Here is a 23,130-nt window from a genome sequence, read left to right as displayed (position 1 = left end):
CAAGTGCAAATTGGAATTTCAAGTTTGAATGTTCAATTTGACACACATTTGTTGCATCTCCACTCTTTCAGCGTGAACTCCGTGTTTAATACACAGATTCACAACCTCAACAACATATGGAGGCACTACTTACTTGCTGCGGAAATTCACTGGGGAAGGTGATGGTCTGAACGCTGCTGAGCAGGGAAGTAGAAAAGAAATAAATCTGCTGAAGATCTTTCGTGTCTGCTCCTGGGCCTGAACAGGCTGGCTCTCAAATGGAGAGGGACAATGGGTTACTCTGCGTGCCTGACCACATCCAGGAGCTCTGGCACTCAGAATCCATTAAAGCAGTAATTTCTTATTGAGCAACGGGATTACTTTATGTCTGGGCAAAATTTTTGATCTATAGTGGTAAGACATTTTACCACCACACTACAGTTGAGTTCATTCATCACAGAAAACATCATCATGTCACTCTGTACTATGATCTATGTAGTATCCTGTATCCTGAATACTCTACGTGGCTAATTCTCCATTTCAAAACGGATACAGCTGATCAGGGAAAGGTACATGAAGGCTACAAAGCTATGGGACTGTTGGAGGGATGGCTACGACTCTTCAACCTGGAAAAAAAGACAACCAGAAAGGCTTGGCAGATGCCTAAAAAATAGCAACTGGCACAGAGAAGGCGGACAGGGACTGCCAGCAACCGGCACCTGGTCTCACCCAGTACAAGAAGCCCAGGGCATAAAAAGAGGCTCACAAGTGGCAGCTCCGAACATCTGAAGCTGGTTTTCTTTCTCCCCACAACCTGTGTTTAAGCTGTGGAGCTTATTGCCACAGGATGCTGGTAAGCTGCTAAGTGTGCCTAGGTTTTAAAAAGTCACTGGACGAGTTCATGGAAGAAAAAAATCCATTGAGGGTTATTAAAAACAAGACATTATGTCTAGGTCAGAAAAGCCATGAGCCGTAAATCATTAGAAGCTAAAACAATATTCTGGGAACGTATCTCTCAACTGCTTGCATGCTTTCACAAAGTATCTGATTTCATCTGTTATTGGGAACAGGGTTCTGGCACAGCTGAACTTTTGGTCTGACCTGGTCCAGCTTTTCTGGCACTTTCGTTACTTTTTTCCACTCTACAAAAGCTGTAAGGCTGCCGGTTCGGCGAGTCTTGCATTTGAGTCTTGTCAGCTCACCTACTACAAGAGCAAACGCTGCAGGGGAGGGCAGGAAAACAGGCTGTGCCCTTCCTCCCCTGCCTCCCAGGTCTGTCAGGCTGCACTAAGGAGCTGTAAAGCCAGCTGATTTAACCTCCTCGGGATTTGCGAGGAACGAGGGGAATACTGAGACAACAACACTGCGACACATTCAGACACCAGGGGTGGCTGAAACCGCTTTCAGATGCTGGCAGTGCTGTATTCATGTGGACGATCTTCTACACAGTCATATGCTCAGGGGTGACGCCGTGCTTGGGACTGAGACCTTCTGCATGAAGGCAAGTTTCGCTCAGGAAAGCCCTGGCCAGTGGGGCATTCCACGTGATCAGGAAAACACTGGAAGACTATGGCTGCAGTCTTCAAAAGCTGACTGACTTGGGCACGTCTCCCTTTATTTCTGTGGATCCACAAGGCACTTCCTGAAACTCCACTCAATCTACTTCCAAACAGTTTTTAAATAACCAGAGGCACAGGATTTCTGCCATGAAACACTCCCACACATTATTTGTGAATTAAATTACTTCTAAGAAAGTATTCTTGGGGATAAATTTCCCCAAGTTCTTTTCTTTAGTGGAGTAAGCACAGCATTAAATTACAGGGAAACTCAACTATTATTTCATAGTTTTCTTTTTTTTTATTATAGACTTTTTATCCACATGAATGATAAAGAAACTACAACAGAGTTAAATACCTTTTTTTGATAACAGTGATTATATTCTTAATTACACTCAATATTAAATTGTAAAATATTTCCAGAGGAGTACAATTGTAATTCATACAGCAGGCAAAATACCAGAGGAGGAAAGGGCCAAGGGAGAGGGGTGTGAGAATTTCCAGTCTGCTTTTAAAAAGCACTGTGTATGGCTAACACTGCTCTATCCATCCATCCATCCAAATGTGGTTCTGGCCCATCCGGTAAGACGCGCATTTCTTTCCGTAAAACAATCACTATTCAAAAGCAAAAGATGAACTGGCAGATGTTGTCAGTGTTTGAAAGGATCGGCAGTTCCTTCCACAGCTTATCTGTAGGATTCATCGAAAGCATTTTCTCTATCAAGTTCAGTAGTCCTTCTAAAAACACAAAGACTTAAACTTTGGTACCACCAAAAAAGATCCAGGACAGGCATTTTTTTTTTTTTTTTTTTGTTTGTTTTGTTTTTACTAATAAATGGCTGCTACATTCTATTTTACATGGTTGTCCATGATGCTTTGAGGTCACTTGTCCTTGGGTTCAGACGAACCTGATTTGTTTGTTTTTTAAATCCCCAAGCCCTTCCACTTTCTCAGTCCTTATACAAGTCAGACTTCTGAGTGGCGGGTTATAACTCCCAAAGTAACAGCTGCAAAGGATCCTGTGCTTCTGGGAATAAATAAATAAAGAAAAAAAGAAAAAAAAAAAGAAAACATGAACACTAAGCCCAAATTTGAGATTTATTTACTCACAGATTTAGGACATTTATTTACAATCCTTGAAAACGAGATAGACACAAATCACAAGCTCCAGAAGCATCCTCAGACACTTTGCTAGTTAGTACCTGTAGAGTCAAGTGGAAATACTCACATTAAAGATGAAGTGCAAATTGTGACTGACAGAAGTACGACTAAAATCAAGAGGAACACAAAGCCCAACAAAGGTAGCTGAGAAACACAGAGCATTAATTGAGTGGTTGCTCCACAACACACAAGGTCTTCACCCCCTTGGTGTATTGTGCGGGTATGTACCTGCATACACGTTCCTTCTTGAGGCAACTCTTTTCTGCTTGGCACATTGAGAATCTGAAATTGCTTCTGAACAATATAGTTGTGATTCTCTGCTTGACTGATTTAGCTTAGCAGTTAAGTAACAACTAATCTTTCAAAAGCACTAGGGCCTACTTAGAGAAATCCCTGTTGTCTGCAGGGATGGCGTGCCACTGGAAGCAAAAACAGCGTGAGAAACACATCCATCCTTCACACTCTCGGCAAATAAGCAGGAAATGCTCGTAGCCGTAATGCCAGCACCTTCCTTGCAGGGACTGTCAGCTGATGAAAACCTGATGCTGGGAACTAAACGGTGCAGTTCATCTGATGCTGCCATCCTCAGGCAGACTTTTATCGTAGATCAGTGCTTTGGACGAGGCGCTTAGGGCAGGACCCGCTGCTTTCTCATCTGGGGAAGCATACTGTTTTATTCAGGATATTAATATCACTGAATTTATTTTAAATCAGTGCTCAGATTAATGTAGACTCAACTGGAAAATGCTGGCAGCCAGTAAGAAAGTATGAACAAGAGGGCAAAACAGACCAACTTGATGCTTAGATTAATCTCCTTATCTCAGCAGGCAGAGCTCAAGGCCACAGATACTGGTTATCCAGTTACTCTATACTTACTCCTAATGTTTTTATTTTTAAGTATCCGCTTCTTTCCTAGCTCAGGCAAACTCCATCATCGATACTATCAAACCCTTCTCAGACACACCAGATTTTCTCTTGAATACCTCTACTTTGTGCATTACCGAAGTCTCTGTGTATGAATAGCTCTTTTTTCCTAATCCATCTACTCCACCTCCGGGATTTTTTTCAGTGAATGCACAAGCCAGATTTTGTGGCGTAACACTGTACCAGGGCTACCAGCTCTTTGCCTCTCTGCCTCTAAGTCCTAATCCTCTCATTTTACCAGAAAAAAAGAGAATGGCATTGACGTGTTAAGGCTTTAGCACCCAAAACTGGAATCTTCCAGGCCACTGATGATGGAGATGGTGTTTCTTCTAACTGAATGCTTCTAAAAAACACTCCTGAAAAATGCAGCATTGGGTTTAGGAAGACACTGCCCATGGGCAGCAGAGTAACTGCCATCTGCAGGAGACTGAACTACAGAAGACAGTGTAGTTCCGTAAAGCTCCCAAAACATACTGCGCTTTCTGGGAGCTGAAGAAGCTCCATTATGAGCAGAAAACATCAACACTACCAGCCCATGTGTGAACTTTCACTGCACTGTAAATGCCAAGGTATTTCCCTCCTTCCACTGAAGGTACATGACCTCCACACCACTTCCCAGTGCCAGAGAGCAGAAGCAGGTGCTCAGGTGATTAGGCCTGGCTTCACCCAGTGGTCAACTCTCAACACTATGTCCTACGCCAGTGAAGCCTCGTAATTAGTGTGATGTGTTAGTTATCAGCTTTAGACCATAGCACAACACCTCCCCCCCAGACACAGCTTTTCGACCAGAATCAGTAACATCAAGCGACAGAACAATCCTCTTAATTCTTGCAATGGCTACTAAGAAAAACACAACGGGCAGATGAGGTAGAATAAAGCCCCTTCTTTCACAAGCTTACCTTTAGCTTTTGCTGAGGTGTGCACCCAGCTTCTCTTTTCTGATCAAGCTTGCTGCATAGGGAATCTGCAATGACACAGAAAAAAAGCCACTGCTTTAAGCCAGGGTTTGGCTAACAAAACATCCAAGCCAGATCCCTGCAAATGAAATGTTTTGTTTGCCTCCTTGAATCATTTCAGCCAACAGTGCCATAAATTAAAAGGATTCAACTCTTTACAAAACCACAAGAATGTCAAAGCAGAAATAAAATAAAAATGGCCCAAATTAAAACAGCAGATAGATCTTAAAAATCCAACATAAAAGATGCCTTCTGATGTTTTCTTTGTATCAGTTGCTGACGGCAAGTAAGGCCACCACCCCTTCTGCTACTTGTGAGATGACAAAAATCAGTTGTCTGTAACAGAACAGGCAACACAACACCGATCTCTCCACAGTCGAAACAGCACGCTGGGAGTATGAGACTTCATGTATTTATATCACCATAATTAGGAAGTTCATAATAGTTATCTCTGACTTGCACCAATCTGAAGGAAGCCACTGAAGTGGAACAAATAATTAAAGAAAAACAGAGAACACAGGCATATTAGGGAACATAGCTATATTTAGAAACAAAGTGGGATGATGTGCTCATTGGCTACTGGGAATACACTACAGGGCCACTCTCTTTCAATGCTGGGCCTTTAAAATGCAACAAAACTAAATTGCTCTGAGACTTCTCCATAGCTTGGAATCCAAGTCACTACAAGTTCACTATTCTTTGATGCTGCCTTTTGAAGGACTGTTGGAGGCATTCAGATTAGGATCAGAAACTCTATGTCCCTACACTCCTAAGTGCTGCTGCACACCGAGGTGACCTGCATCTGCTGTTAAGCACTCGGGAATACATTCACAAATAACATCACATATGTTACTGCCGGCTGACAAACAGGCTGGGCTGAAGTCAGGAGCAAGGCCTTAAGCTGCAGAACCAGCAAAAGGAACAGACAGACAAACGCACAGAGTTCAAGCAACCTGCCCCACACACCTAGTAACATACCAGAAGCATGTGAATTTGCATCCATATCCACCGATCATAAACCTAACGTGTGTTCTTGTACATCCCTGTTTTGGATTTAATTCTATTACGCCCACAATGTGTAAGGACACTTGTATGAATTGCGCTTAGCATGTCTCTGGGCTGGTGTAAAGCATAGTATCTACAATGACATCGAGAGATGTATCCACCCCGCCTACCTTAATAAGGAAGAGAGCAGGAAAGGCTCAGGATGAGAGGAAAGAAAGTGGCATCTGCCGCTCAGGAACTAACCCTTTCATCTCTCAGGAAAGGAGGTCAATCTGATTGAAAGCAGCAACACCAGGAAGCAGCAGTGTCTGCAAAGACGAGCTGTCTGACTGAAAGCAGAAGCCTTGCATGAGGGCATGCTGCTTCCCCCACTATGCAGCCCTGGGAAAAGGGAAATGCGCGTGCACAAACTAAGAGGCCCAAAATACTGACGACCTGAAAAGACCCATGATCCAGGTGTTTTATCTGACTCTCTTATAGCCCCTACACTTGACAGCAGCTAAAGGTATCATCAGGGAACCCTGCTTCCAGGTGCCCCAAAAAACCAGCTCTCCCCTCCACCAGCTCCTTGAACAGAGCTGCCTTCCAGGGCACGGTGTTTGCAAAGGCTGGAAAACTCCCCTCCGAACTGCAGCAGAGAAGAGTATACGAAGAAGCTGTTTTACCTGGTCACCCATTTCCATGGTTTAGATTTGAAAGGGAGCCACAAACAAACTGCCTGAATAAGCACATTTCAGCTTAGACCCGTGATGCTTCACCAACTGCTTTCTTCCTCTCTCCCGCTCACAACGGCCAATAAGCAACATCGGCTTGCATGGCCGCCAATTATATAGGACATCTCCCAAGCCGTACTGACCTAGATAATACAACGGGGGTACGTTCTGTCAGAAATTAACTGTTCTTAATCCACTTCTCTGCTATATTTGGCACATCAGCGTCTTTTCAATGTGTGTTGGTTTATCCATTCTCCTGGTAATAAATGAAACTGGGAGAGATGGGTGTTCAATAGGGAAATGACTACCTTCCTGCTGAGTTAAATCACCTACAATGTCATCTTCTACTTTTGTCATTGGAAGAGTGTTTGGTAACTCCGGTGCTGCAGTGGAATAGTATTTAGGGCTCTTCGTGACAATACCGTGGATGCACAAAAGGGGACTGTAACTGCTGTGATGAAGATAGGATCAGCACTTAAATCAGCGTGAAGATCCAACACATAGCCCTTATCAAAGGGTGTACACCGCTGCCAACAATAACAGAAGTGCAGATAGTTCGGCTTTAAGTAGCAAGCAATTTGTTTCTTATGACTAAACCCACATTAATAGAAATATATCACAATGGGAGCAGACCTTTAGGGTGCAGGAGAAAGACACAGTGTCCGTATGGCATTTCTCTTGGGGCTTTTTTGTCTTAGGCTAGCTCTAGTCTGGTCCTGGGTACTGATCACCTGTTAAGAGTGAGAGCACACTCCTAAGTGCATTCCTGGAACACATCCTTGTTTGCTTCATCTGGAAGCTATCCAGTTTGCAAGCTCTGAGTCTGCTCCACAACATGAACCACAGCGCAGGTAAGTGGACATCAAAGAAGCTTTGGCACACTATCCTCTTTTGGAGACTTCACCTTTGCATCCCATCTCTAGGTAGGGCATGCAACGATACAGCACCCTGACTTCTGTCACTTGAGGAGAGAATCTTCAGTACCCCAAAGCACTACTACCTGATGTGTATCTACAGGTATTATTTAAACAATTCTCATTTCCAGAGAGCATGCTTGAGACCCCAAGTCAGAACACCATCCAGCCAAGACAGCCTTTCCAAACGCAAAGCATATTTATGCAAGAAAGGAGAAAGATGTGCAGCTGAACTGCCACTGGAAAATTACAGTCTCTGCACACACTGTGCTTTTGGATAGAACAATGCATGGGATTATCCAGAAGTAAAAGCATGCACTGAGCCTCTTGACAGCCGGAGGAGGAATGGAAGTGCCCTACAGCGCGAGTCTCCGCTATTGCCCTCTGAAAGTATTTATAGCTGTGTGGGCAGAGTTCAGAGATTCGTCCCTCCTGGGCAGGCGGTACTACACAGGATGCAAGGCAACAGAGAGCCATGGCTGGAGCACACAGTGTCTCCTCAGCATATTTTTAAGTACTGGAGCACAATACCACAGAAAAAGGACTTTGCACACAGGCAATGGCACAGGCTGGCTTGTGGCTCTCCGGTACATACACATTCATTTTTGATCAGAATTTCTGCAGATTCTAAAGGAAGAGAAGCTTTTAGTTCTGTCTTTAATAGCCATTAATTCTACAAAGCATTCCTTTTCTTTCTCCAGAATTTACTGGAGAAAGGGGCACAGCTCCACCCTATTAACCCAAGGCATACCCAGATGCACAGTCAAGATACAAGTTTTGCTCACCTGTCTTAAGAAAGCAGACAGTGGCAAATAAAATTCTGGTGAAAACAGTAACTGACAGTTCACTTTACTGTACACAGTCAGAAATGTGTACGCTACCTTTGGCATCAAAAGGACATATTCCCAACTTGTACCACTAAACCTGGAGAGGAACTCCACCAAAAATCAAAAGAACAGAACAGAACATAGAGAAGCACATCTGCAGTATCATCCCAACTGCTAAAGCACTTAAGAAATTAAAGAGAAATAAATATAAACATCTCTCTGGTTTAGAGGATGCAAGGTAATGAAATCTGCCGTAGGAGTCTGCAAAACGCAGTGTAAACAGTTCCAGAAATGCTCTTTTACCTGCTACTATCTCACATGTCAGTAGACATGCACTTCAGCGCAAGATGCAGCTCAAGAAATGCAAAAGCCATTCTGCCAAACGAACATTTGCATTTAACATTCTTGTCAAGGTCAATCAATCCAGCTGGACCACTTTAAGCAGCAGACCAAAGATTCCCAGTAAAGCACTGCTACTTATTTCCACTTTTGGAACGTGGAGTGACATGCATGCAGTGACCAAGATCTCCGCACACAAAAATGTGGATATTCCATGTTTGTATAGTGAATACATTAGTAGCACAAACCACCTACTTTCCATATACAATCTAAAGTAGGAATTAAACCTATTGGTGCTTTTCTTAATTACAGTAGGACCCAGAGGAACATAATCTCATACCTCTGAAGATCCACCTACATTACCACACTGTAGACTTTTTTCCTTCTTTTAAACACACCTCGTGAATCTTTAAAGACCAGGGTGAATGATGATGCAGAGGTAGATAAAATCAGTTTCGCATATACATAGTTCCTGATTTATTTTATTCTCTGCCTCTGAAGAACGGAGATGATTCAAAGCAGCACAGAGTAGAAGGTCATCAAACATCAGAGCAGTTCCAGCTAGATCCAGTTCTGAGCTCTGAACATTGTTATCATCAGGCTAGTGAGGAGGAATTCAGTTCACAGGAGTATAAATAAATTTTAAAAACCCAAACCAACACCTTCCACTTGAGCTGGAAAGACAAAGGAGTCTGAGTGATTCACATTTTTAACATGTCTCAAAGACCTGCTGCCTTTTACCCTTATGGAAGATGAATGGGATTGATCACTACCTGATCTTAGTAATCTGAACTACCATGGCAGGGTGACAAACACCACCTTAGCTTTTCCTGATGGATAGGTTACAACTGTGGTCAGTGCTTCCTGGGAACCTACAAACTACTTGTAAGAGACCAAGGAAATTAAGAAAAGCTAACCTGTTTGCAGGAGGCTTAAAGTTACTGCTTGGTGGTCTACTCCTCTGTGACAATGTTTTAGAGGGGCTTACAAAAACATAAAAGGATAAAAATCATCACATTGGGAATGCTGCTTCTGATCTTTTTCTCCCACCAGGCAGCTAGGAAAAAAGCTGTGCTTTTTACATTTGATCCACTAACACTGTTGCTCTGAAGACAGTATCAGAGAGATAGAGAGTCTCAAGCAGAACCTGACTCAGTACATTGTTAGGCTGTCTGGGCTGTCCAGACAGACGAATTCTGGTCACACTGGAAAAGGCGGGTGAGCTCTTCTAACGCCATACCACATGTGCCGTGTTAGAATCTACCCCAGCCTCCTTGGCAGTGATTTTTTCTCAGTGGCCCTTTCTGTACAGGTTAATTAAAAAAGTTAGATCCATGCCTGAATCCGTATGTTAAATCTGTATTTTACATATGGCCTCCAAGTACATACATGGGACTTAGCCAATATGGGAGACAGCACTGTGAAGGAGGAGGAAGAGAAAAATGCATTCAGTGATTTAAGATCCATTTTCTTGTTAAATACGATGCTCAGCTGCTTCCCGGCACTTGGCTCAGCGCTTGGCACAAACAGGTTGCAATGCTTCCTGGTAGCTGCTCCAGACACTAACTCCTTTCTCAACAGAAATTGCTGATGGCCACACATTGTCCCACTGCTCCAGCTACCTACCAAGCCAGGTTATGTCCAGAGAAGCCAACATCCACTGCAGATGATGTGACAGCACAGAACCCACCCCCCACCTTCCCAATGATCTGAGCTTTACTCCTGACTTTCAGGAAGCCAGAATTTTTTTTTTTTTTTTTTTTTTTGAAGTCCAGAGCGGGCAGAGCAGTAAAATAAAACCCCACTGATTAAACACGGCTTTAACGGCGGCTGCTAGGTACCGAGCCCGTGGCGCCGCCCGCAGGCGCCGGCGGTGCAGTGCCGGCCGGGGAGCAGCAGAGGGCTCCCGCAGCCCGCGCCAGCGCCCCCCGAGCTGCCACCCCACTGCGCGGGCCCTCGCCACGCGTGGCGATTCATCGTCACCTTCTGCATTGCAGTTTCACAATGTCACCCAAAAACCGGGTGACAAAAAGCGTGACACTCTGCGTTCGGTAGCGGCTAGGCACTAAGCAGTACCATCAAGTAGTTCCTTCCATACAGCAGGTTACAGCGGGCCTTGGCACTAGAAACTTTTGAAACATATTTGGTTAATTTTTTTCACGCTTAGCTTCAGCTTGTTGTATTCCAGACATTTCTGATATATCAAACACACTAAAGCAGTTTATTTTAAAGTCTGACTACTCAGTTAGGCAGCTTGAAGAATTCCAGTTCAGGGTGAGTGAAACCATCGTTCTGGCAAAACCTGCCTCTGGTACCCATTGTTATAGAGATGCCTTCATGATCATGCACAAGTCTTCAGGAAGGACTAATTTAAATTGTATAATCCTTAAGTGGTGAGAGGAGCCAAAGAAAACCGACTCTGTGCATTTATATTGTTTGTAAAATTAAAAAAAAAAAAAAAAGGCAATTAAGCCAAGTCCTACAGCTAGTTATACAAGTAAATTTTGAGTATAATACTACAGAAGTATATACCTATGAAGCTGTAAGTAAAAATAAAGTATGCATTAAACACTTCTGCTTTTCTCTTTGCACTTTGGTGTTAACAAAATTAGGTGTGGGCTGCTCTGTTAAAACAATAGTATAGAGTCCCAGGTACATACCAAACAACACAACCTGCTCCTGCTAAAAATGAGTCAACAACAACCAAACAAAAAACAACCAAGTCACCATGCTTTTTGTGTATTCTGCACCAAAAGCTTTAATTCATTCATGTGATAACCCAAGAAGGCCAAAAGAGTTCTATTGTTAGCACATTCAGCTCGTTAACATTAATTCTAGATCTAATCATACAAGATGTATTCACATGAATGAATTAAAGTAACTGCAGGCACTGTCACATCAGAAGTGCTGACTCCATTTCAGTTATCAACAAAAACATCACTGAAGATTTCTGCACCCATCTTAAACAAACACACTTGTTATTTGCAGCAGTTTCTCTGTTCTTCATATGCAAACATCCTTTTATCCATCCCACTGATACACAACCTGCCTTAAGATAATCAGCAGGGATATACAAATGTGAGCATAAAGGCTTACTGATGATTTGCCAACGTTTCTATTAGTAACAGTTAAACTCAGGAAGCCACAGCCAGTGAAGAAGTCCTGAATTGTTGGTGCAGTACATTAAATGTTGCAATTACTCTCTATAAGTACATTCAGCCAGCTCTGTTCAATGATTAAGTGACTATCAGTCTTTCTGTAGCCCGCATCAGCAAGTGAAAAGGGTGTGAATTACATGATCGTGTTTCTTTTCCTGTCCAAGCAAAAATACTACACTGAACCTTGTGATTTCTCCACGTCTAATTCAGAAAAACCACCACAGTTGGCTCGCTGGCAGTCTGGGATATCCAGGTTCAGAAACAACTTCACAACTGGGCCACAAAGTGAACGGCAGAGATGATCCGTTCTCCTCCTGGGAGGGAGAGTTAGTGAGCTCCAAGTTCAGCTGACACAAGAGATGAAGGCTGAACTGGGATCACAAACTTTGTGCTTGACTGTGCTTCGCAGTAGGAATCAGGTCACCTGCCTCAAGCCCAAAGCAGCAGGGGAAGTACTTTTCAGGATGTCATCCTAATCACCACCATCTGTGTCAACGCAATTCACAGATCAAGCCAAACTCCTTGTCTAGCATTAGGAGACAAATGGGAACACAGCAACAACTGGACACATTAAAGGAAAAGAGTGGAAAGACCAGCAGCAAAAACTCTCCAAAGATGTTCTGGACTTGAAATTCCTGCATAAACAACTTCCTTCAAGAACCCTCCATCTCTCATTGAAATCCCCAAAGTCAGCAGGAACGTTCGGCAGCTCTAAAAATAAGGCCGCTCCTAAATGCCTCTAAACAAAGGTGCACAAGTTTGACAATCCTGGCCTTCAGCTTTATTTTTATGTCCTAACCCATCAATTAGAAAATGACAGTACCAGAAGGCTGGACAACGCCTTCTCTGCACCAGGGTGTGTGACAAGCACAAGGAAAATTTAGATGCTTGAGCACAAGGCTTATTCAGTTATGTGGGGGGATATTTGGCAAGCCTGCCTGCCTCAAAAACCCCTGTTGAATACCATCAGACTGATCACACAAAAAACGTCAGCAAAACAAGCATTAGATGATAGCTTCCCATTTGTTACAATGCCCTGCTCTTAAAACTACACTAAGCAAGACCTGAGTAAAGAAACAGCTTCCCGTACTCCACTCCACACTTTTACTGGATTAAGTATGTCAAGTTTTCAAAACACCATAGTTGTACACAGTGATCTAGAGCTGCACTAACACACACATGCGTGTGCAAAATCCCTTGATTTTAAAATAACAAGCAAGAGACCAAACAACATGTGCCTGCACTGAACTGTGTTTGGCAACTTGATCCTTTACTGCTGAGTTAAGCACTTCTAGTGGCTGCAATTCGAAAAAGACACATCCTAAGGTTTATTTGCCAGTAAGAAGCTGGCCTCGCGCAGATTCCCAACTGAGGGCTGAAATGCACCCCTTGGCAACTCGTACAAGGTAGAAACATGTAATTGCTTAAGGTTTACTGATTCAGTCCTCACGATTCTCTCTGAAGAAGCACTTCTCGGTGTTGAGGCAACAAATTTCATTTAGCCGAAACATGAAGATCCATCTGGTTACTGTATGAAAGTAAATCTCCAGGTAATTAAGACTCTAAACCAGCTGAGAACCACATGCTTACGTCTTGCTAAGAACATGACCTCTGTAACAGTACATCCACATGGCTCACAAGAGAAAAAGTTTGAGTGCATTTAAAAAACATAAAGCAACCATTCATAACATTTTTAGCAGAGAAGGCAAACTTACAATTTGTAGCTGCTGTACCATTTCTTCTCTGTACGCCAGTTCCCGCTTCATCTGATCTTGAAAATTATCTATAGCAGAGGGAAAAAAAAAAAGTCGATGCAGTAATTAAAACAGAGACCACACGGCAGAATTCATATAAATCAAACCAAATCACTACTAAGGAACCATGAAGCACTACAAAAGCCCTTCACCCAAATAAAGCATGTGCCTAATAAAAACTTAACTAGTAGGAGACACTACAGACAACAGAAAAACTATTTCCAAACTATTATTTAGCTACTTCCCCAACTAGGAAATTTAGGCTGTCGAGTTTCTGTTGCTGGCATTATTTCCACAATTATCCTCTCAATGGACAAAACTCTGCAGTCATTAGTCATACTTCTATCAACACTGAAGAGAACAGCAAAAACTGCTGTGTTTTGCTTTGGCATAAATCTGTTGACATCAATAGCGACATCCAACATGTGAGAAGACGAAGCACTCAAGGATGCAGGATTTGATTTGTAGTTTGTAACACAGTGCTGACAGCTTTGAGTAAACCTCAGACTAAAGCTCCACAAACAGTGATGTGGAACTCAGAAGGGGAAAAAAAAGTATTTGAAAGACAGATCCTGAACAGCTGGGTTACAGCATAGGCCAGCCTTCCTACTCTAGTTGCTCCTCCTTCCCTTACTTTCCTCCTCAATAATCATTTCAGACAAAAATTAATTCGGTAGAAGATTAACTGCTGGTCTGTGTTCCATAACACTGCTGCTGGAGCAGGGGAAAAAGAAAAATATAAGCAGAACAACTGATAAGCAAACAACCTGGAGAGTTGCATGTTGGAGACTTGAGTGCAATGATGGACTATCACATGGAAGAGAAAACTCATTCAACCATTATCATTTTGACCCAGGAAACAAGCCTGTCCTGGACCACAGAAGCAGCAAGGTGAACGCCACCGCAAATCAGTATGGAGCACCTCAACACACAGAACTCGGAGAAGGGAACTACAAGGCCAAGGCAGCTAAAATGATGTATTTACAACTAACCAATTCAAAGAGTTAAACAGTCGTGCTGGTTGCTGGGACACTAGCCCAGGACTCAGGAAGCCTGGGGTCAATACCTGCTCTACTGGACTCTGCATGTATGTCTCCATGCCTCCTTTCATCACCAGTACTGCAGGAATAATAACATTGCCTCATCGGACAACTGCATTGGGAGGATCAGTGGATTAAATGACTGCGGGTACTTCGATAGCACAGAAATGGGAGTCACAGAAACACCTACATTGCAATGGAAAATCTGAGTGCAGGTGAGAACGAGCGGCTTCTATTAATACTCTGTGTGCTGCCACAGCGCTGGCAGCTCACCCACGCCCAAACCAGCCGCACAGCCTCGCCATGACTTCTCAACCCCAAAAGCAGGAGCAAGAAGGCAGTGAGCAGCCGTGGCACAACAGAGTGGAGAGGAAAGATGCACCTCACCTGCAGGAAAAGGGGACATGTGCCCCATCAAGTGTGGGCATAGAAATCGGCTAGAAGAAAGTACAAGAAGGCAGAGCTCTGTCACACAATAATTCTGCCCTCTCTGAATGACAAGCAGAAGCTATTGTTTAAAAGGAAGGAGGCACTACGGGACGAGAAGAAAATAGCAACGGAACAAAGAGTGAGAAAATATGTCAGGCTGAAATTGAGTCCAGCAAGAATACAAGCACAGCTACATAGAAAAGGACATGACAACACTGACTAATAAAGTTCTTCAGACTTCAAATAAATGCCCACATAATTTTTCAGCCTATTCCTTCTACTCTAACTCGACCAGAAAAAAAAAGCCAACAAAAATAAAGATGGTTTGCAATCCTCTCTTCCTAGCCCCCAAAAAGCCATGCAGTGTAAAAGGTGACCACCTCCTGGTCACTAAAGGCTGCTAGATCTGTGCTAGCTACTACTGAGGTCCTCTGAGTAGGCTATATGGAGATTTCTTCATTCTCTCCTTTTCCTTCCTGGAGGTATGTAAAAGGCATGTAGATGTGGCACTTGGGGACACGGTTTAGTGGTGGACTTGGCAGTGCTGGGTTAATAGTTGGACTCGATGATCTTAAAGATCTTTTTGAACCTAAATGATTCTATGATTCTATGACTGCCTCTTCATAGGCTCATCACCTCTCAGAACAAATAGCTCAGAAATCTTGCTCAGTCCTGCACTGCAAATGTCCAAGCTCACAGTGGAAATGGAGTGTTAATGGTAAGATAGTGTTTTTACGCCAGCATTTATCTGAGTCTGAAAGCTTACAGACAAAGCTGTAAGCAATACCCAAGAGAAAGGATATGAATATTTAAATAGTTTTCTTAACACAAAATTAAATACTTTAACTACCCAGACTATTGTCTCTGCTATTTTATTGCCACATTGTTAAATGCAGCCGGACAAAATGCATACCAAACAACACCAAAGGTATAAACCGAAAGAAGGTTCCGGGAGAACACACTGCCACCATGCACAGGTGCTCGCATTTCTATCAGGACAGCAAATTCTTCGATTTTCTTCAAGTGATCTGATCTTTTTTGATTTGCTTCAAGTGATCTCTGCGTTGAGAGACCTTACAGGCAAAGGAAAGCCTCATCTGCAGCTTTCAATACAATAGCATATGAAAAATAAAGGTGCAAACAGCAGAAGACAAGGTCTGCTGTCTTACAAATCATCCCAAGTCCACATTTCAAGCAGGTACAAGAAGCCAGAGAGAAGCATGCAGCATAGCACTGCTAAATCAGCTCGCAAATATCAGTTCTCATTTAACAGTGATTTCCATGAGGAAATCCACATGTGTTCATCCACATACAAGACTGCATAGCACTTGCTGTGGGTGGTGGTTTGACGCTATTAATGTGCAACACCCTAAACGTGCTCGGTTCCAAATCCAAGATCCAAAGAAAGGTGTCTTTGGAGTTAACCACAGGTAACCCAACAGGAGCATTTTCTAGAGAGACACAGTATGACCTTCCACATCTCACATGTTGCCTCCCAGCTGAAACATGGATGACTTTTTCTCTTTTTTAAAAAAGGCTAAGAGGACTTAAGGACCAACAGATTCTTATTTATCCAGACAGCGGAAAGCACAGGAAGAACCACCACCACCCTGGCAGTGTGTTCCTGTCCTCAGCAGCTTTAGGGACGGGACAGAGATCCGGTACCCACAGACACGCAGCCTGATGCTGCAGTGAGCCAGGCTGGGATATAAAGCCTGTTACCTGCCTGCTCTTCGCTCCCTCCTACAGCCTCAGGTGTCTCCAAGCCATGATAAATCCATCAACACAATTTTAATTTTACCTCAGTTTTCCTTTAGTTGGATCTCCAAAGACTACTCTCCCTAGCTCCTCCCAATCCAATACCACCACAGGCAGTCAGTGACTTAGGAAACCTGACAAAACAAATAGTTTCTAATACCTGACCTAAAGCAGCAGCCCTGTTCAGCTGGAAAAGCCTGGAACAGACCCCATTTCTTTTGCTAGAATACGTACTGCTCTGGAGGAGAAATTACACTTATCTTGGATTCTACACTTACTTGATTTACAAAGACCCTTTTTCTTGGTTTATTATATGTGGAGGAGGGGTGTTTTTTTGGTAAATCTAAATCTGTAAATAGGTTTTACGGTTACTTGTATGTATTGTTTATAGCACATTATCTGTTTTCTATTTTAATCCTGAAGAAAATTGACCACTACTTTGTGGTACTTTGAAACCACATATTTTTCAAGCTGTTATACACAGTTGCCACTTCCTTGGTCAGCCGTACGTGTTCTTTTCTTTTATTTGAATTGTATTTCATGTGGTTTAATTGCAGTGTTTATTTACATGGCAATGACAGAGCATTAATTTTACTGCAGAAGAACAAAAGGATAAATAAGTGACCTGAATGGCAAAACTCCAAGATGCCTTTTGGCCAATACCACACATCAGTGTTTTGATCTACACAAATTATTTGAAAATTACCTCACTCCAAACCCAAGTAATGACTGAATTTATACTGAAGGATGAGGTTATCCTCCTTTCATTAATCTCTGTATCACCTTAGGCAGATCTTCTCCTTTATGTAGCTGTCTACATCTTCCAGTATTTGGGCTAAGGATGGAGTCATTCCCAGAGTCATCACACTTCCTTGCTTCCCTGAACTTACCCTAAATGCTACAGAGAGGACAAACATATTTTTTAAAATAATAGGAAAATGCTGTCCATGTTCCCACCTTTTCCTGTGATGCGGGGAGGTACAACACTTGCGACAGTGGGTTTTGGTTGACTTGCTTACCTCATGGGTACTGGCAATACTGGGGTTTGTCCCTGGAGTTTTTATGAAGGAACTCAGAGGACTAACAATACTGAGGGTTTCTGAACTCTTGAAGAAATTATGATGAACCAACACAAGGGCATTTTGCGTTGAGTGCTGGTCAGATATTTCAGTCACACAGGAGTTAACAAGTTAGCAAATGGCTGAAGAGAACGACAATTAGCCTGGGAAGGTTTTAACGTATATCTTGGCTTGCTGTGAGTCACGCAACTCCACAAGGCGCCATCCGCATATAGTCTCATGGGAAAACACAGACAAAAAGTGAGAGGTTTAGAAAGCAGAGTTTATAAAAAAAAGTAGTATCAACATTAGGAAAATACTGAATGGAGATGCTGCCAGACCTCCTTTGGACTTCACAAAGAAGCAAAATGCGGGTGCAAAGACACTTTTTCTTTTAGGTTGCATTTAATATCGACTGAGGGGTCTCTGGGCAGGCAGCTGCAGAGCCGTGACAGCCAGGCATGGGAAGCCTGCACAACAGTACTGATCTCTGCATGGTGCTGTATTACAGACAGGCAGAGAGCAATGGAGATGCTCTGATCACTCCTGCTCTGTAACACTACCTTCACTGCATGTTAGAGAGCCCTTACTGTGTCTTCTACCACGTCCTGATCTACGTGGGATTTTCTCTTGGAAGCATGTTTTCCCCTGTTGCTGCCAATGTAATTCAAAAGGTCTCAGTCACTTAAGTCTTTTCCCATATCCCTGTGCATGCAGTTCAACTTTCTGGCAGCTTTACAAAAAACCCAGCTAACTGTCCATTTTGTTTCCTTTTATTTAACACATGCCCAGCACATTCTATCACCCCCAGCTCGCAAGCACCCTGTTCATCAGCCATGGTGAAAGGGTCATCTCAAATAGCCCACCTCAAGAGGAAAAATCCAACCAGGTATTTCTACTCCTTAAACACAAGCCAAATCAATGCTACAGCGTCAGCTAAAACCACCTAAAGATGACTATGAAGCATCTTGTCTTCAAAAGCCTCCAAGAAGACGGTTAAGACCACCGACATCACTGTATCCTGAGAACCCTCAGACATGTTTCTGTCTACTGTATTCAATGTTATCAAAAAGTTATCAAAACCAGTAAAACATTCACCAAAAGAGACATCCAGTTCCATATTTTTCCTACAAAAACTTGCTTGGGCAGCCTGAGAAGCCACAGCAGAAGTGCCATCAAGCTCAGCAGACCTAAGCCAAAGATCCTGGCAACACAACTGGGAACATTCCTCTCCCATTTTAACAATGTGACACCACCCACCCACAAATAACACCAAAACCACAGATAAGTGCCTTACTGAAGACTGGGAAAGACGCATTTCCTTTCAACACCTGGAATTCCTGTTCTAGTCTCCTCCGTAAGTCGATCTGTTCAAACAAAACCTTCTGGAGTTCCTCTAACAAAGAGAAAAGAAAAGTGGTTTTGCTAATCTGTATAAATAATTCTTGAAAGAACCATTGCAGAGCAATTCATTACTATAAGACAAAATATTTAAGCAGTTACAAAAAAAAAAAAAAAGTGTTGCATAGACCTACAATAGATTTTGTGCAGAAAGCCATGAATATAAATCAATGTAATATATTATTTTAAAGTATTATATTACAGTGTCATGTATTGATTGATATATATGCATTAATCTCAATTATATCCACCCAAAGGTCCATATATTATTCATATGTTACTTGACAAGCTTAAAATATGGTGCAGAACAAAAGTGCCCCCTATTATCCTCATATTCTATTAAAACAAAGAGCAGTTTTATAATGTAAGAGGCCCTTATTTGTTTTACCTTTCCCCATGTTTTCTACATCCTTCTTCAGTGAATGAGGTGAATTGGTTTCTTGCGTGTGTTCACCTTAAAAAAAGAGAAAGAAAAAAGTTATTGATTTACTGATACTGCTTTTTTTTAGCATTGTCCTTGCTATGCAAATGCTTCAGAGAATCTGGATAAAAAAAAAAGAGGAAAAAATTATACAGAAAGAGTAAGATTGAGGTTTATCTACACATCTCCACATATGCAGCACAAATGTTTGCAAGACCTGCGCTTGCTTCTAGTTTAGTGAAGTACCTACTCCAGCCGTGGCCTCCTGCAGACAAGACCCGACATCTCCTTGATACATAGGAGAGTTCCTCTTGCACGTCACCTGCCAAACTGATCCCTGCTTTCCCTCTAACCCCTCTTGAAGATGCTCTCATCAGAGAATGACTAGGAGCAAGCTGAGAAAGGTGTAGAGCCTTCTCTACAGTCTCATCTCCTCTCCTCACAACAGGAAGTCCAAGCTAACTAGCTGAGCAGGACCTTGTTCCAAAAACCAAAGGCAAAATCCTTTCTGCACGAGCCTCTTTGCCTTCATCAACTCTTTCACTCATCACCTTCTAGAGCTCTATGGCATGTGCTTGTTGTAACAGGATATAATTCATATCCAGCTGAGATAAAATTGACTTTAGTGGTATTTGCATCTAAAGGATACACCCGTAAGGTCAACCAATTCAGAGACTTCCGTCTTAGGTTGCTCAAGTAACTTTTAATCACATAGCAGTAAAGAATTTTCTAGATAACAGAATTTGGCTGTTTTCAGATATATGCATGCTACTTCTTCCAGCCTTTTCCCTCTGCAAGTAAAACAAAATAAATCTTCACAAGGTGTTAAGTTCACCTGGATGACAGTTTGACTTAAGTATGAACCTTCTGACAGGTGTTATTTTCATTATCCTCTGGAACTAGGGAAATTTTCCTGTAATTTCTATGAATGTGGTCTTGAAACAAAAAGCTATGAAAAAATGTTTTTAGCAGAAAAAAATAGCTTTTTAGCAGAAATTAATTGGAGATTGTCTGTTATTTACAGCTGAAGTAGAAATGGACTCTCAATAATTATAAAAATATTTAGTAAATAACCAATTACTGAAATAATTGGACTAATTCTTGTTTTAGTCCGGCCAGTAAACACCTATCATTAACTCCCCTGATAAGTAATCACAAGACATACATGTAAAGCAAGTCATGTCTTTATGTATTTGAAAGAAAGAATTATGGAGGAAGTACCTTGGGTTTTTTTGAAAATAGAAAGCCATAGCACTGAATAGGTCATCACACCACAGACAAGATAGCAGTTACTTAAAAAACTTGTGCTGTCACCATGCATTTGATAGTTGGTCATCACAATAAGCTAATTTTGAAGTTGAATTGGAAAGTCTTGTTTTAGATGCAGTCAGAAATCTTTCTGCAAAACATTTATTTCTGTTTTTCAAAATCAATGCATTCTTATATCTAGAGTAAACCTTGAAGTCACAGTATATGAAACATATCCAATATTCATGCATTTTAGCATCTGCTATCTCTTCATTCCTTAAAAAAAAAAGCAACCATTCAGGCATACACATTTACAAAACGGATCTCCGGTGCCAGCAATTCCATTTTAAAAATCTGTTTACATAACACAGTAATTACAAAAATCATTTTTGTATGATATCTGATAAAAACAAATATTTTCTGCAGGTAAGTTGTCTCACCACACTAAAAGAAATAGCAAGCTTAAAAATATATCACCTTTTGGGCAGTGGTTTGAGGTGCTTCCATAATCTAAAATGGTCTTTTTTTTTTTTTTTTTTAGTTAAAATAATTGTATTTTAAACAGGATTGCTAGCAAAAGAAGTATTTTGTTAGATAAATTAGGGTACACAAAATCAAAAAGAAGGCATTTAAATTTAGAAAGGGTATTTATTGAATTATAAATACCAGTATATTTTTCCAATCAATGTCTTTCCTTGAAACATTCTTTTCTCAATGTTTTATGTGCAATTTTGAGGGATAACAGACTCACAGACAGAAGGTAACTGGATTTTTGAAGGGGAGGAAAAGAAAGAGGAAGAGACTAGCTCCTAGCACAGAGCATGGTGGCAACATAGCTCTTTCCCACTTGCTCGGTTGAGCTTTCAGGGCCGTATCATTTCAGGCTGCCAACTCGCTGGGACTGAAAGAACTGCATCAAAATGAAAATAAGGGCATGCAGCATGAAGAGTAACTTCTCCAGCATCTGCAGCCACCCTGCTAAGCCACGGAAAAGGCTTACTATAAAATCCCCCATCCTGCCCCCCAAACAAGTAAACAACAGGATGGGACAAGTGAAGGTATTTAAAGGCAAAACCCAGCATATACGGTTTTAAAGACTAACTGTGCTTTTAAACTGCTTTCTGATGTTCAGAAAAGCCTCAACATTATTATTAACTGTAATAATAATCAGATGGGTTTCACCTTTCCAGTCCCCTGAAAATGATAATCAGGAGCCTGCTCTTCTCCATTTTTCCATACTTCCCAGAGGCCTCATCATGTGTTGTGTACTCTTCTACCTTAATTGAAAGGGAGGAGGTATTGAATATTTAACCAGCTTCCTTTCTCTTAAATGTTAATTAAAAGCTAAATAGGTGTTTAAAAACAAACAAACAGAAAGCCCAAAGAATTTTAATCAGTCTAAGCAAAAATCACTTCCCCTTCTAATAGCTCCACCATAACTCTCTTGGGCTTTGCCTACACACAAACTTGGAGCAGTGTTTCAAACAGCAGCACTGAAAGCTGCGCAGCACCCCCAGTACGGACACCTAGGTTTTCTTTAAGAGGAGCCTATTTCAGTTTATGTAGAAAAATCAAACTACACCCCAACTGTCTGTTGGCTAGGGGGAAAAGGGGTTGAAGTATTTGTAGCCAGTTTAAACTGTCTCAGCTAAAGCTTTCAGTACCTCTGCTCTTCCCAGTTAGCTCAGGTGCACGGACATTGTCATTCTGGAGTAACGGTACACGGGTTGTATTTTACACAAATGGCCTTTCTTAACCTGGAATGTGGACATCCAGCCACAAAGGAAAGCAGAAATGACATATGTGAGTAGACACATCTCAAATTACTCTATCAGTACTCTGAAAACAAGAGGTCCCAATCTGTACATTGACACCTCAGCTCTTGTGATGCCACCATTTAATTAGCTCTACAACCACTGCAGTAGTTAAGATTTAAATTTTTAACGTAAGAAATGCACAGAAACATTTCTAAATGTATTCTCCTCAAAAGAAATGCATATTGCCCTTGTCGTACAAAACCAAACCAGCCATAGCCAGGTTACCTCTTCATTCTGCGCCACCCAAGAGCAATCTCCTGCGATCCTTCCTTGGGAAGCTGTCAAAGCACTCTTCAAGAAGCAACCAAAAATTTCCACGCTGGCCCAGACATCTCAACTACATCAATGGGAAAGTGATTTGCCCAGCGCAGAGCTCTAGCTGACCGGGAATACAACTCCGCACTCCTGACTCTCAGCCCTGTGCCTTGTCCCCAACTCGTAGTAAGAACTGCAGAGAGCACATCTGCAGTGCCAGACCACAGCAGCCAAAAAGACCCACTCACCTGTGTCTCAGCATCGGCCCTATTATTCCTGGACAGTACTGAAGTATCGCAGAGCACAGCGTGTCTGCCAGCCAGCTCTGCAGCTTGCTCCTACCAGGTGAGCTTTATGATTATGAAGCCCACAACATCAATGGTCTACCATAACTTATAACGTCCACTGTTAGTTTTA

General features: G+C 42.1%; 1 protein-coding gene across 3 annotated transcripts in view; it reads right to left on the bottom strand.

Annotated features, from left to right (window-relative positions):
• Positions 1-1,847: 1,847 nt before the first annotated feature.
• The window catches only part of SKOR2 (SKI family transcriptional corepressor 2), a 28,743-nt gene continuing 7,460 nt past the window's right edge, over positions 1,848-23,130 (bottom strand). The window contains exons 4-8 of one of the 3 annotated variants that reach the window (XM_055699883.1): positions 19,361-19,426; positions 18,869-18,967; positions 13,248-13,315; positions 4,520-4,584; positions 1,848-2,562 (exon numbers count right to left, since the gene is read on the bottom strand). In XM_055699883.1, coding sequence (XP_055555858.1) covers positions 4,522-4,584; positions 13,248-13,315; positions 18,869-18,967; positions 19,361-19,426 — 296 coding nt within the window. In that variant the 3' untranslated portion in view covers positions 1,848-2,562; positions 4,520-4,521. Of the gene's footprint in view, positions 2,563-4,165; positions 4,585-13,247; positions 13,316-18,868; positions 18,968-19,360; positions 19,427-23,130 lie in introns of those variants that run through there. The other 2 variants (XM_055699884.1, XM_055699885.1) reach the window with 2 other exon arrangements.

This window comes from Falco cherrug, chromosome Z, assembly GCF_023634085.1.
Source record: "Falco cherrug isolate bFalChe1 chromosome Z, bFalChe1.pri, whole genome shotgun sequence".
Classification (NCBI taxonomy): Eukaryota; Metazoa; Chordata; class Aves; order Falconiformes; family Falconidae; genus Falco; species Falco cherrug.
Note: the sequence above shows the minus strand (reverse complement) of the source record. Positions and strands in the feature narration are given on the sequence as shown.